A 16,339-nucleotide genomic window follows, 5' to 3' on the forward strand; every position below is an offset into this window, starting at 1 on the left:
GACTTGTGTGACTTGTGTGACTGGGCTACTTGTGTGACTGGGAGACTTGTGTGACTTGGAGACTTGTGTGACGGAGATTCGTGTGACTGGGAGACTCGTGTGACTGGGATACTTGTGTGACTTGTGTGACTTGGATACTTGTGTGACTCTGAGACTTGTGTGACTCTGAGACTGGGAGACTTGTGCGACTGGGAGACTTCTGTGACTGGGAGACTTGTGTGACTGGGAGACTTGTGTGACTGGGAGACTTGTGTGACTGGGAGACTTGTGTGACTTGGCGACTTGTGTGACTTGGAGACTTGTGTGACTGGGAGACTCGTGTGACTTGTGTGACTGGGAGACTTGTGTGACTTGTGTGACTTGTGTGACTGGGCGACTCATGTGACTTGTGTGACTTGGAGACTTGTGTGACTTGGAGACTTGTGTGACTGGGAGACTTGTGTGACTTGCAGACTTGTGTCACTGGGAGACTTGTGTGACTTGTATGACTGGGAGACTTGTGTGACTGGGAGATTTGTGTGACTTGTGTGACTTGGAGACTTGTGTGACTGGGAGACTCGTGTGACTTGTGTGACTGGGAGACTTGTGTGACTGGGAGACTTGTGTGACTGGGATACTTGTGTGACTTGGAGACTTGTGTGCCTTGTGTGACGGAGACTTGTGTGACTTGGAAACTTGTGTGACTCGGAAACTCATGTGACTTGTGCGACTTGGAGACTTGTGTGACTGGGAGACTTGTGTGACTTGGGTGACTGGAAGACTTGTGTAACTGGGAGACTTGTGTGACTGGGAGACTCGTGTGACTTTGCGACTTATGTGACTGGGATACTTGTGACTGGGAGACTCGTGTGACTTGTAGACTTGTGTGACTGGGAGACTTGTGTGACTGGGAGACTTGTGTGACTTGTGTGACTGGGAGACTTGTGTGACTGGGAGACTTGTGTGACTTGTGTGACTGGGAGACTCGTGTGACTGGGAGACATGGTAAATACACAGGTCACAACATGTTTACAGTCAGGAACGTTTGGGAGTTGTATTTTGATTGTATTTGGAGTATATTTCCTGACTGTAGTGAACTAGGCTAGATGTCTGCCCCACTTCCAGTGATGAAACTAAGCTAGGCTAACGGTCCAGGCGTTCCCTAAGCCCAATGCATGCAGAGAGACGAAAAAGGTATGTATCTTTATCTTCTTGTCTAACTCGAGGGAAGATGTTAAATAAGCTAATTTCCCAAAATGTTGGAGTTTTCCTTTAAAAGGAACACACCAACCTTTTGGGAAATTAGCTTATTTGCCATCTACCCTGGAGTTAGGCAAGCAGATACATACCCCTTTTTTAATAATTTTTTTTACTTTGTAAATACACGGGTACAGGAATGTTTTGGAGTGTATTTCGTGACTGTTGGGAACTAGGCTACACTGGCACACCTACTTCCAGTGAATGACGCTAATCTAGGCTAACAGTGTGGCTGTTCCCTAAGCCTAATGCATGCACAGAGAAGAAAAGGGTATGTATCTGCCTGTCTAACTCCAGGGTAGATGGCAAATAAGCCAATTTCCCAAAAAGTTGCCGTGTTCCTTTTTTAAGTATCTGCTGATTGGTCGGTCCTAGCCTGTGCCTCGTTCACGGTTTCCCCCAAAAGAATAGTTAGGCCCAGCGGACCAGCGGTATCTGTGCTTTTCTCTGTGCTACTAGGCTGAGGAATTAATATAATGGAGCCCGGTGGTACACTGGGCTTTTAACCCTTTCACTGCCACACAACAAATGGTTAAGCCTTTCACTGCGACAATACAGAAGGTTAATACACTGAAGGAAATCCTGTAGAATCTTTCTTCAGACTAACGTATGTAATGTTGCTGAACACAAGGATGGCGAGAGTTCAGAGTTCAGAGTGCAGGCTTTGTTTGTATCCGTCTTGACGACAACCCAAACTTAATTAACACTTTAATCGCCGAAAACGCTGGAACTCGTCTTTCCCCGCCATGCTCAATCTGCCGAAGACGCCGTAACTCGTCTTTGATATCAATATTTCAAAAATATGTGATCGAAATCATATTTCTCCTCCGGGGACCTGAGATATACTGCTGATCTCCTCTCAACTCTCTAACGGTTCAAGAGCGCCATCTGGTGGCCGATCGGCCCAAACAGCAAACCGGAAACAGGAAACTGGTGCTCATCCAAATTCGGTCCGACCACTCGCTATAGCTCCCGGGACTCCATCTTGACACACTGGATAATCGATCGCTCACCCTAACTCAATAAACAACATGATTTGGACGTATATACTATTATACAACCTGGAAATGGCTCCGGTATTTCTCCATCCCATAATAGAAAACATTCTGTTCCACGCTCATCCCCCAACGGCGCGAGGAAGCCACGGTGAGTTTCAGCGTTATTTTCTAACGTGTTCCATATAAACTGCTCTGATGATCATATGACCCACACTAGTTGAATGATATAACGTTGCCCACGGAATTATAAACGACCCCCCGCCCATCCGGTCAACATCAGATGATACGTAGTAACTTCTAGAAGTACCTCCAGTTGAAATTTTTTATCTGGCACCGATCGCTACCAAACTGTATTTGATCAATATAATGCATTTGGGCTATAAATCAAGTTCTGAAGAAAGCTGCAGAAAACGATAAAAACATACTTATACTTTAGACCATATTTTAGTATGAATATGTGAATGAAAAAGTATAACGTTGCTACACCCTGAACAATAGATATAGGACATTGAATGGGCCATAATAATGTCAATTTAGCAATAGAATTTAAAAAGTTATAGCCCTGCAAAGAAGGGGAACTTCTCCATAGACAAATAGAGCTGGCTAGGGATGGTAAATTATGAATTTAACCATGGCGATCAAAGTGTTAAACACTTAAAGGAACACGCCAACATTATGGCATGAATGCACACGCCGTCTTCTCCAGAGTCAGACAAGAAGATGAATACCAATTGAATTTCCTCTCTGTGCATTTAGTAGAAAGCTAGCCTAGCTTAGCACAGAGTTTTTAGTGGTCCCCATCCGTTTCTATTAGTTTCCTATAATGTCAATGTGTTCCTCACGGTGAAAAAAAGGTCTTTGTCTAAAGTCAGCCTCCACTATGACCTTGTTCCCTATCCTTCTACCACCACCCCCCCCCCCCCCCCCAAACCACATCACCAACTATTACTGTATCGTCTGTGACCAATGGTGATGCCTGGTGATCTTCAGGTAATTGATTAGATGACTAATCAATAGGGGTGTAACGATGCAACCTCACAACAATTAATTTCGATTACGATTATTCAGGCAACGATTCAATGCATCATGAAATCTCTTCATTTGACCACGATTCGATTCGATACATTTTCGATTAATCAGTTAATTCCCCAAAAAAATTGGAATACACAAATGTGGCTGGAGTGAACTGATTCACTCAGCATGAATGGACTATAGGTCAATAAAAACATTACACAAAAAAAAATAAACATAAAAAAAAAAAATTACCCCCCCCCCCCCCCCGATTAATTTAGTTTATAATCTATTCTAACATTTTCAAATCGATGCAGTTGAATCGTCACATTAGAATCGATGCATCGTTACACCCCTACTAATCAACATATTAATTAACTCAACTCAACGTGTCTGAGCTTGTTGATTACAAACAATGCAGACCCGGATGGACACGCGCTCCCTATTCATAAGGTATTCACCGCAGCAAGGTTTCCGGGTGCTCGCCGGCTCTCTCCGAGTGCATATTTTAGCAATGCACATCCTTGCGTTCCCTCCCATTATCGGTCCGATCACACCTTTTCATTCGCTCGCCAAACATTCATCAGTCTGGGGCTTCTCAAGATACAAAGGAGCGAAAGGTTCTTTAGAAAGGTGTGTGTGTGTGTATACCCTCCCTCCCTTCCTCTCGGAGCCCCAAAACATCAACTCCTCCAAGCCCTTCAGATAAAGAGTGCCGTGCCGCTAAAATGCTGCAAGATGAATATAATGGTGGAGTGGAGTGGGCTTTTCTCCCCCAGTAATTCATGGACACGATAAGAGAAATAAAAAAATAAAACGCACTCCCTCCCCCTCTGATAATAAGAGTGATGTGCTCTTGTGTAGGAGGCGGGCCGTGCCTATGATGATCCCCTGATATATGATGCCTGTCGGTGCAAAACCTGTTATCTCTCTCCTCCTCTTTCTCTCCCTTCTCACGTCTTTTATTTTCCCTCGCTCTCTTCCAAAGGCCCCAGACAAACACGGGATAACTCCTCTGCTCTCTGCCATATACGAGGGCCACCTCTCCTGCGTCAAGATGCTTCTAGAAAAGGTTGGTACTTGTTGTTGTTATTTTTTTTTACACAAACGCAAACATGTCCTTAACTCGCCTGTCGTGTCAGAATCGTCATGTGTGCCACGACTGCTGATGAGGTAACTCGTGTGACAAGAGGTGGACCACAAAAGGCCCCTTTTTCCCAGCGTTGTTCTGTGAAGGCCATGCTGGAAGGTTCCCAGAACGTCACAAAGTGCTGCAGCTGTTTTTTTGTTTTTCAAGCCATTCATTCATGCCATTGTTTAATTTTGGAGCGCTGTTCTAAGTCCCGACTAAAGCGCTATATTAGTTTGTCACATTTGAGTTCTGTCCCAAGTTTTTTTGTTTTTTCTTTAGCGGTTTTCACCTTTTCTTCTAGTCATTTTCATGTTCATAAAATCTGTGTGTACAAAATGTGGCTTCACACAGGGTTCGCACAAGGTCCTTGGAAGTGCTTAACCTGTTCCACCCGACGGTCCCGAAATGACATCTGGTCATTAATCAAATTTTTTTTGACTGTTGACTAAAATTAGCGATTTAAATTTCAAACTTATTCAAGTATTAACATCACTAACATGTCACAACAGCATGTAGAATGTATATTATCACCAATACGTTAGTTTAGCAATAGGTTAAAGTGTCATTAGATAGATTTAACTTTTCGACTTTTTTAGATTTAACTTTAGACTTTTTGAAGTCTAGTCGCGAGGGCGACCATTTTCGATATTTTGAACCATGGGAATTGTAGTCTTTTTGTGGCCATTTTGTAGAGGACATGCATAGCTGTCGACCAGCGTTGACATTTTTCAGAACTACACTTACTGGAAGATTCTATAGGGATTCAAGGTTCAGAGTTCTGTAGGAATTATTTCAATAACTGTTATTATTCGGGATAATAAGCCACAAAAGGTAACGTTTTTGACAAATTTTAAAACGCTGTTAGTTTCTCTTCCCTATTGTTAGCATTCAGCAACAATTGGATTTGAAAATAGTTTCACAATGGTGCCACCCTGATAAAAAAAGTACAGTAAATTACAGTAGATTTCATTATCTGTTCTCATGCACGCCTGGTGATACTAAATCCAAATTGAACTCAGGCATTTGAAAGATAATATATGTATATATATATATATATAAATGTGCGAATTGGCTATAATAAGGTAATTTATAAGCTTCCTATTTTATATTCTATAATAATATTTCAAATTGCATTGGTCCGGATGGGAGAATTCAGTACTGTATCTACAGAACCTTCTGTTTAATCATCTTCCCTTTATTAATTTCCTTAGATTTTTTGTACACATGATCTCAAGAAGGTACTGAATGAGATCAGTGGCAGTTTTTAATGTTTGGTCATTATTAGCATGGTGTTATTCACTGTCAAAGATGTAAAGAAAAATCATATTTCATATTCTCCTTTGTTTCATCACAATTTAAGCAAGCCTAGTAATAGACACAATATTTCTGACACTGTGAATACATTCCCTGAGGTCCGTAGATGTCCCTAGATACCAAGAATATGCAAATGGCCTTGTCTTATCAAAAGCTAAAATGGCAGCTGTTTGATTGACACACTGCTTGACCTATTCCGTGCTTCCAAGTTCCAATCTCTGGTTATAAGACCAAAACAGCCCACAAGCTTCATGTTTAGAAAAAGTTGCGCCTCAATGACCGGACAAATCACCACTGACGCTGAAAGTGATTGACCAATGGGTACTGGGTAGCCACTAGCCAATGAGATTCTGAATGACATCTTACTTGAGTTGGCTTTCCTGAGACTGAGAATCGGTAAAAGCATACCGTACGCCAGAGAATGGAACGTACAACGTCAGATTAATTGTGCTAATCTGTTGTTGATCTGTTGTGTGAGAAGGGGTGGTGGTGATGTATTTGACAAGAGATTAGTTGGAGAGGGGACTGAGGAGAAGTAGAAACATACCATTACATAAAAAAAGACAAATGTTGTGTGATATTAGGGGTATAACGGTACGTGTATTCGTCCCGCGAATTTACGGTTCAGCCGTCACGGTGCGGTACATGCAGCCTACGACGAATACGCCTCAGCGCAAACACACCAGCACCAACACACACGCGTCGCCAACAAACATCAACAACATTCTTGTTTGCAGGCAACATTGTCGAGACGGATTGTTTTTTAATCGGTTCATTTCCCTTTTATAGCATTTTGAAAAGCCCTCGTTTTTCAGGAAAATATATAGATTCCGTGATAAACGCCCTTTACTGAAATATTCTGGCATACACAAAAAACATTGTCATTTTTCTGCCTATTTATGAATCGTTTTCAAATAAATGCTAGATTATCGATAGTATATGTGTACTTATGCACGCTATAGAAGCGATCTGAAAAATATATTCTCATTTCCTGATCAGCGAGCACACACACACAAAACAGATCCGATTATCCCAAGACTGGTAAAATAAATCGCTTACATCAGATCAGATGTTATCCAAAAAGATTATTCCAATTCCTGACCGCCATTACAAATATCGATCGTGTTTATTGATTCAGCGTTGGGTACTGTAAATATGTATTCCACGTGTTTTCCGGGCCGGCGATCAACTTGGGTCTCTTCAGATGCCTCGCCGGAGAAGTAACATGGGGAGGCTGGACCCCCCCCCCCCACCCATCAGTCTAAACCAATGGGGTGCAGTTACACAGGGAGAGACGATAGGGGGCGGTATTTTCCCAATTGAGCTCAGAGAGTCTGCAACACTAGCGTGAGGCTCGATTGATGAAATATGAATTCAAATCGCTAATAAAAAAAAAATATGACAAACAAACGCTATATAGCGTTGGTGGCGCTCAACTGGCGGCATGAACTAACGTCAAAACTCAAAGTGTTAATAATTATTATTATTAGAGGTGGGCATAGATACATTTTTTTAATCTAGATTAATCTATCTGCAATCCTGGATTTAATCTAGATTAATCTAGATTAAAATGGCTCAAAAAAAAAGAAGAAAAACCTGCCGAAGGCATTCAAAATATGTGTGTTCTACCCAAATAATGACCAGAAGTAAGTCCTTACTTTTTCTTTCCTCCTTATGTTTCTCAGGCCAGGTGGCCCATTACACCATGAGCCCATCTCCCGTTTCCAAAATGCATTACAGACTGTTTGAAAAAGCTGTTTTGCTATGATAATTGGTAATGAAATATCAAAATAATGTTCAATAAGATGTACTTGTTGTGTTTAATAAGTTGTTTTATTCAGAAGTTAACACAAATAAATAATATTATCAGTACAGTACAGTATCTAGCACACTCGCAGGAGCAAAACAGAAAGAATCATTTCAAACTTGAACTATGTGACATGGCTTGAATCAACTGCTCCAGTGGAGTTGCTCAGTGGCCAATGGTGTCAACTGTGGTTGTACTGGGCAGCTCCCAGGTGTGAATGGAACTGTGTGAATGTGAAGCAGGGCGTTCCTGAAAAAGAGCATCTGTGCTCAGCGAACCTACCCTGGGTAAATAAAGGTAAAAAAAAAAAAAAAAATTGATTAATGCGTTAATTATATTATCGCGCGATACTAGTATAGCGTTAACACGGCACGTTAACGCCGTTAACGGCCCAGCTCTAATTATTATTAAAAAAAGAAAATGTCTGTTGTACCGAACTCGTACCGAACCATGACCCCAATACCGAGGTACGTACCGAACCGTGGCTTCTGTGTACCGTTACACTTCTAGGTAGGACTTCAGGCCATGGCTCCAGCAGTGTTTCCCAGAGATGTAGAGTAGATGGATCTGCAGACACTTTTATTTCAGTGTGTTCAAACCTCTCTAACTAAATCAAATCAAATTTATTTATAAGGCCCGACAACACACGTTAATGTCCCCATGGGCCGTACAGGTCTTCTTTAAACAAGTCAAGAAGAAAACATAACAATAAGTCAAGAACAGAACAAGAACACCATAAGGTCCAAACATTTTTAGATGAATGCAAAAAAAAATAAAAATCTATGACAATAGTACTTGAGAGTGATTCTCCCTGTTGTGGAAGAACATCCAGAGTGTCTCTTTTCAAAAGAGGCCAGACTTGTGCATCTGCTACAAATTGTTTCCTGAATAGTGACCAATTTTCTTTCAGGGTGCGATTGACAGGCGTTTTATGCTAAATGTGCAGAACTTAACATGCAACATGTAGGCCCTCTTGAGGACGATTTGCCCACTGGCTCGGGTGTGCAAAGCTTTTAAGACAATATATATAACGAATTAAAGCCCTATATGTTGCCTGTCAATAGCCGTTTCAGGTGACAAAATCCGTTCAGCTGTTCTCGAGTTACATGCCGATATGTGAGGCGTGCGCTGAAGTACACGGCAGACTTTTTATTTTTTCAAATACCACTCCAGACTCTCAAGCCTCTACCTCCGTCAATCATTTGGTGATCTTGAAAATTATTGGACAGGGTTGTAACCAATGAGTAGGGCTTTCCAATGGTACCCCACGTGGGAATGAGCGCATCAGGGATCTAGGTGAAAAGTCACAAGCCAAAACAGGAAGAGAATTCTCCGTGTCGAATGCATTGAAGTCTATGAGAAAATAGTTATCTGAGCCCCTCTCACCTTTTACCAAAACCGCTTCTAATCACTCATTTCTGAACGGATTTTTGTGTACTACAAAAGACTTCAGACTATGGACCCAGGGTGTCTTTTCAGCCATACCAATCTTTTTGGAAATACTACTTCTGGACTACTAACTAAGTTTTTCTACAACTCAAGTCCAGACCTATGTTACTCTATTTCATTAGCACTAAAGTCCAACGCACACGGCAGGCGATTTTTGCCAGGCGTCTGACTTTTTTTGCGAGGCGACCGACAGAATTGTATCGCGTCCATTGTTATGAATGAGGGAACCCACACGGCAGGAGATTTTAGAGCGACGATCGCGCAGCAACTTCTGTCGCTTGGCTAAAAATCGCATCAATCCTATTTTTTTAGGTGACGGCAGGCGACACAGCAAGGACAATGAGGAAATAACATGACTTCTACAGTAGAAGTAGTACAGAAGTTCTACTGGTGTATCATTTGTACACCATTAATTTATCAATACATTCATTGATCAATAACCTACGTATTATTACCATGCTACTTATGCTCATGATTATTAACAGGAACAATTTAAATAAATAACGTTAGTTGGAGAAGCTATAGTGGCCGTTTGTCATTAACACTATGGTCGCCAAAAACGCCGTACCACGTCATTCCCCGCCATGCTCATTCTGCCAAAGACACCGTACCACGTCTTTGATATCAATATTTCAAAAATCTGTGATCGAAATCATATTTCTCCCCCGGAGACTTGAGATCTACTGTTGATCCCCTCTCAACTCTCCAACGGTTCAAGAGCGCCATCTGGTGGCGGATCGCCCAGAGCGGAAACAGGAAATGTTTCAAGTTTCAAGTTCAAGTTTCTTTAATATTTGTCATACAGAAGTACAGAATACTTTTATACAAAATGCTTCTTACTGTTACGCTCCAGAGACTGTGCAAGACAAGATAAGTATGAAATAAAATAACATAGTAAAATTAGAAGTAAAAAATGAGGTCAGTGTTCAGTTTAGACATATGTACAATGTTCGATGCAGAATAGACGTAGTTACCATACAATATACAATACTGTGCAGTGTACTAATATACAATACTATATAGTGCAAGGCAGAAATGGGACGAGGTGCAATTTAGGTACAATTCACAGTAGGTGTACGAGTTGTAGTGCAAATCCTTTATCAATAAATGTAAAGTGTGTTTGTGTGATCTAAAGTGTGGAGAGTGGGTGCTGCAATGTGTTGTTTGTTTGAGTGGGTGTGTGCGTGTGGGTGTGTGTGCTGTGTGCATTTGATGGTTGTTGCATAGTGTTTATTGTTCGTTTAGCAGCCTGATGGCCTGGGGATAGAAGCTTCTTCTGAGTCTTTCTGTGCTCGCCTTAAGACTCCGGTATCGCTTGCCTGACCGCAGCAGTTCAAAGAGGCAGTTGTTCGGGTGGCTCGAGTCCTTAATAATTCTCTTAGCCTTCCCCTTGCACCGCTTGTTGTAAATGTTCTGGAGGGTGGGAAGCCCCCCTCCAATTGTCCGTTCGGCTGAACGTGTCACTCTTTGTAGTCTGCTACGGTCTTGTGCAGTGCTATTCCCAAACCAGGAGGTGATGTTGCCGGTCAGGATGCTCTCTATTGTACATGAGTAGAAGTTCCTAAGGATCTTCTGACTGACTTGGAACTTCCTTAGACGCCTGAGGAAGTAGAGGCGTTGTCGTGCCTTCTTCACAACACTGTCAATGTGTGTGGTCCATGTCAAGTCCTCGGATATGTGGGCTCCGAGGTACTTGAAACTGTTCACTCTCTCAACCGGTGCCCCGTCGATGCTGAGGGGGCTGTAGTCCTTGACCCCCGACCTCCTGAAGTCCACAATCATCTCTTTTGTTTTGCTGACGTTCAGGGAGAGGCAGTTCTCCTGACACCACTGTGACAGGTTCTCTACCTCTTCCAGGTAGGCCCTTTCGTCGTTGGCAGAGATCAGGCCCACCACTACTGTGTCATCAGCAAATTTGATGATGGTGTTGTTCCGCTGTGCTACGCAGTCATGTGTGTACAGGGAGTAGAGGAGGGGGCTCAGAACACAGCCCTGGGAAGCCCCTATGTTGAGCGTGATGGATGAGGAGGTGCAGTTGCCGGCTCTTACCACCTGGGGTCTGCCCGTCAGGAAGTCCAAGACCCACTGGCAGAGGTCATAGTTCAAGCCCAGGTCCCTGAGCTTGGCTATGAGTTTGGAGGGGACTATGGTATTGAATGCTGAGCTGTAGTCGATGAACAGCATTCTCACATAGTTCCCCTGCCTCTTGTCCAGGTGTGATGCTGCTGTGTGCAGCACATGGGCTATGGCGTCCTCCGTGGACCTGTTGGGGCGATATGCAAATTGCAGAGGGTCCAGGTTGATGGGGAGGGAGGAACAGATGTAGCCCTTCACTAGCTTCTCAAAGCACTTCATGGCTATGGAGGTGAGGGCTACAGGGCGGTAGTCGTTGAGGCAAGCGGGCGTAGATTTTTTGGGTACAGGGATGATGGTGGACTTCTTCAGACAGGTGGGGATGACAGCCTGTTCCAAGGACAGGTTGAAGATGTCAGTGAATACCGGGGCCAGTTGGTCGGCACAGACTTTTAGGACGCGGCCGGGGATGCCGTCCGGTCCTGCTGCCTTCCTGATATTCACTTTTTTAAAGATCCGTCTCACCTCATGCTCTGTTACCCTGAACACTGAGTCTCCATCAGCAGACCCCCCCCCCCCATTGCCGTGGTTTGTAGGCTGGTGTTGTTATTCACAGCCTCAAACCTCGCATAGAAGGAATTGAGATAATTTGCTAAGGAGATGTCACTGTTCAGTTTGAGGGGGGTGCCTTTGTAGTCTGTCATTGTTCTGAGGCCCTGCCACATGTAAGCTGGTGCTCATTCCAATTCGGTCCGATCACTCGGTAATAGTCCCAGGACTCGAGCTAGACACAACGGATAGCAATCCGTTACCAATAACTCGATAAACAACATGATTTGGACGTATATACTATTATACAACCTGGAAATGGATCGCATATTTCTACATCCCATAATAGGAATATTTCTGTTCCACGCTCATCGCCCAACGCTATGAGGAAGCTACGGTAAGATTCAGCGTTATTTTTTAACGTGTTCGATACTAACTGCTCTAATGATCATATCACCCACACTAGATGAATCATCTAACGTTGGCCACGGAATTATAAACGACCCCCCCCCCCATCCGGTCAACATCAGATGATCAGTAGTAACTTCTAGAAGCACGTCCATTTGACATTTTTTATCTCGCGCAGATTCCTATCAAACTGTATTTGATCATCAATATAATGCATTTGGGGCTATAAATCACGTTCTGGAGAAAGCTGCAGAAAACGATAAAAACATACTTATACTTTCGACCGTATTTTAGTATGAATATGTGAATGAAAAAGTATAACGTTGCTACACCCTGAACAATAGATATTTGATGTTGAATGGGCCATAGTAATTAGGGATGCACGATATTGCTTTTTTGACACCGATACCGATAACTTTATGCTCCTCAAGCCGATAACCGATATCGATAACCGATATTTATTGTATTATAATTTTTTTTTTAATGTATATATTTTTTTTTATCAAAACATTTTTTTTTCAACATGAAACAAAACATATCACAATACAATAATAATACATAAAAAGACTTCCCAGGACAATAACTTAACACCAAGGACAGTTTTGACTGATAAAGTGACCATATTTATTTTTCCAAATGAAAATTCACAATCCGTCAACAGCTTGTGGTGCATCCAACCTAAGACGCTCACAGCTTTTTGTTCTTTTTTTTTCAAAGCGGAGCCTTGAAAAAGAGGCTTTGAGTGGACACATCACCACCTCACATCACCACCACAACGGGTCACCTGCGGCATCACCACCGCCACGGTGTTGGGGGCCCGCTTGTACCTATTGACGAGTCGTTTGCTAAATTAAAGAAGTTTGACAGAAGGGCAACCAGCCAGGCAGCGCCGTTATCTCATGGGACGAGTAGCTACATTAGTTAGCCAACAACCAGCCAGGCAGCGCCGTTATCTCATGGGACGAGTAGCTACATTAGTTAGCCAACAACCAGCCAGGCAGCGCCGTTATCTCACGGGACGAGTAGCTACATTAGTTAGCCAACAACCAGCCAGGCAGCGCCGTTATCTCACGGGACGAGTAGCTACATTAGTTAGCCAACAACCAGCCAGGCAGCGCCGTTATCTCACAGGATGAGTAGCTACATTAGTTAGCCAACAACCAGCCAGGCAGCGCCGTTATCTCACGGGACGAGTAGCTACATTAGTTAGCCAACAACCAGCCAGGCAGCGCCGTTATCTCCCGGGACGAGTAGCTTCATTAGTTAGCCAGCAACCAGTCAAGCTAACGTTAGCTGGCTCCAGCAGCTTGTTGATGTCGTCGGGAGCATTTAGCCTGCTGGCTACCTAGCTCCACTTCATGTGCTAATAGCCTCAGCAACCTAACGTTAGCTTGACTGGTTGCTGGCTGCTGCTGCCAGCTACAAGCTGCTGGAGCCAGCTAAAGTTAGCTTGCTGAGGCTATTAGCACATCGACAAGCTGCTGGAGCTCCCGATGCTGGTTGAAGTGGAGCTAGGTAGCCAGCAGGCTAAATGCTCCGCGACGCTGAACTGCATGCGCCGGTCTGTCTTGTGGAACGTCTGCATTGCATTTATTACAAATAGCAAGCGATCTTTTTACTCTGAAACTCCGAGTACCGACGCGGCCATCTTTGTTGTTAACGTTAACTTGCGTGGCTACATCACAGCCAAGAAAGGGAGCGCTGGATTTGTGTAAAACGCCCTGTTCCTAAACCACACGCTGTCAGTCGTAGCACAGTACTGACAAAACGGGAGGAGACTTTAGTCAAAACAAACGCACTTCATTCCAATTCACCCACACCGCATTTTTTTTTACCAAAAAATATATTATATTATCGGAGCTATTAATAACGTTATCGAGTTTATCAGGATGACGTCATAATTGCTGTGCATAATTATCGTGCATCCCTAATAGTAATGTCAATTTAGCAATACAATTTAAAAAGTTATAGCCCTGCAAAGAAGGGGAACTTCTCCATAGACAAATAGAGCTGGCGGAGGATGGTATATTAAGAATATAAGCCTGGCGACCAAAGTGTTAACTAATAAATTGACAATGCGCCACGATGCACCTACTAGATGTTTTTATACTCGGGTAACAAAAGAAGTTGTAGATGTTGACAGAGTTAGGGCACGTTCACACCTACCCTGTTTGGTCCACTTTAAGTGGACCATGGTCCCTTTTAGATCAATAGTCTGTTTGGTTTGTACAGGTGTGAACGCAAACCGAACTATATTGAGGACCAAACAACCGAACCATGGTCCTCTTGAAAAGTTGGGACTCTGTTTGTTTCAAAGTGGACCATGGTTCGTTTGCTGTTGGTGTGAACGCAATCGAACTTTATATAGTACCTAATCTAGAGCAAATGACTGACAGGTGCCAAGTGACAGCGGTCGCGCGACCCAACTCAAGTTAAGAGAGATTTCCCTATCGTTTTTCTTATATGAATTATTCAACCTACGTTAATAAAACATACCTGGTGATCAACTACAGTTTTTTCTGTGAACATTATGATACGTGTGTAGTGTTCTGATAACGACTATTGGTGAAGCGATGTCGAAATTAATTTGGGTTAGGCAGCGGGAGCTGGATGCTGGATTTGCGAGAAGCATGCAACTGCAGAGCCGCAGAGCTGACAGCTGTGCCCGCACAGTGCAATACTCCAATTCAGCCATTGGCAATTCAGCCGTTGGGTGGGTGGCGCTGTTGAGCGGGCCTGTGACCGGACCTGAAAGCGCCGCTCGCTCTGCGGCTCTGCAGTTGCATACTATTGGGATTCGTTTATCGCTTCGTTGGGAGCAACAGGCATAGCAACCAGGCATGAGAGTGACAGCTAGACAAATCTAAACAGTCGGCGCGTGGGCGAGGTGCGTCAATACGCTGTCGGCAACTGTTTACGTTTGAGTGCTAGTCCAATAGATGAACGACTTGGCGACAGCATGTCCTTTGTTTACAAATTAGATCCGCACCAAAAAGGGTAGTGTGAATGCAGACCAAATCAAACAATGTATCATTTTCACATTTGGTCCACCAGAAAGTTCCGGACTATCCGCGGACTTTCAGGTGTGAACACACCCTTAAGGCGAGACACTACAGGTGAATAGGGTAAAAAATGTAACTAATAGATATCACAATGAAACTTCCCCAGTTGATTACTTATATTAAGACAAGACTTTTTTGTATTACAAGTAGGGATGCTCGATATTGGCTTTTTTACCGATACCGATATTCCGATATTGTCCAACTCTTAATTTCCGATACCGATATCAACCGATATCAACCGATACCGATATATGCAGGGTTTCCCACCCCAAAAAACGGAATAATTTCAGGTAACTAATCATTTCACTGGATATATATATAACAAATATTGTTATTGTTTTTTTCTTTTTTTAAACAGATACAGATATTTTCCGATATCACATTTTACTGCCGATATCGGCCGATAATATCGGTCGGCCGATAATATCGGACATCCCTAATTACAAGTTTTCTGAAATTGTATGTTTAAATATGCAAATGAGGCATGATCTACCTAAATATGCAATAATTTGCATATAATTCCAGGACAGAAATCTGAACATTGGATAAAGCCATTTTCAAAATTATAGTTTCATTTTGTTGACATATTAGAGCCAAAGGTTATTACAGAGGGGATTTTGGATATCTCTTTTTATCACTCCATAAATCAGAAAATACTCCATTCAGTCAATCTTTATGGTAAAATTCCATATTTCGCCATGTTTTTAGGAATAAAATGTTATATAAATCAGGGTATGAATGCGATATCAACAAACCCTTCTGTAAATACCTTCAGAACATAGATATGAATAGAACTGGAAGGTTTGGTGTATGTGAGTGTTACTGAAGTGGAGATTTCTGGCTCAGAGTATGAGGAAAAACTCTTAAAACTCATTTTTGGGAAAACGCCTTCAAAGTTCTGTATTGTAAAATGCCATACTTTTTTTTTTTTTGAAACAGATATTTACAAACACAATACCTAATCAAACCATTAGTAATAGACAACCTAAACACATGCCTGATAACTGAATAATAATAATAATGATGTTATTGAACTGAACAGAACTACACACAGGCTACAAACAGTGTAGTACAGTGTAGTACCCCCTAATAGGCAAAAAATATTTGAATAGATATCACTATGAAACTTTCCCAGTTTGTTATGTACATATAAACTAAGAAAAAATATATTGCAAGTTTTCAGAATCTTATGTTTATATATGCAAATGAGGCACTTCCCCATTAAATATGTGCACATTTATGGATGCAATAAGGCAAAATGAAGTAAAATAAACTAAATGTGTGTTATTGATGTTTTATT

At 42.5% G+C, this 16,339-nt stretch overlaps 1 protein-coding gene across 1 annotated transcript in view; it reads left to right on the forward strand.

Annotated features, from left to right (window-relative positions):
* The window catches only part of mtpn (myotrophin), a 109,060-nt gene that overhangs the window by 48,243 nt on the left and 44,478 nt on the right, over positions 1-16,339 (forward strand). Inside the window, exon 3 of the mRNA XM_084330059.1 lies at positions 4,234-4,317. Within this exon, the coding sequence (XP_084186185.1) occupies positions 4,234-4,317 (84 nt within the window). The remainder of the gene's footprint in view (positions 1-4,233; positions 4,318-16,339) is intronic.

This window comes from Notolepis coatsorum, assembly GCF_963971535.1.
Source record: "Notolepis coatsorum genome assembly, chromosome: 15".
Taxonomy (NCBI): Eukaryota; Metazoa; Chordata; class Actinopteri; order Aulopiformes; family Paralepididae; genus Notolepis; species Notolepis coatsorum.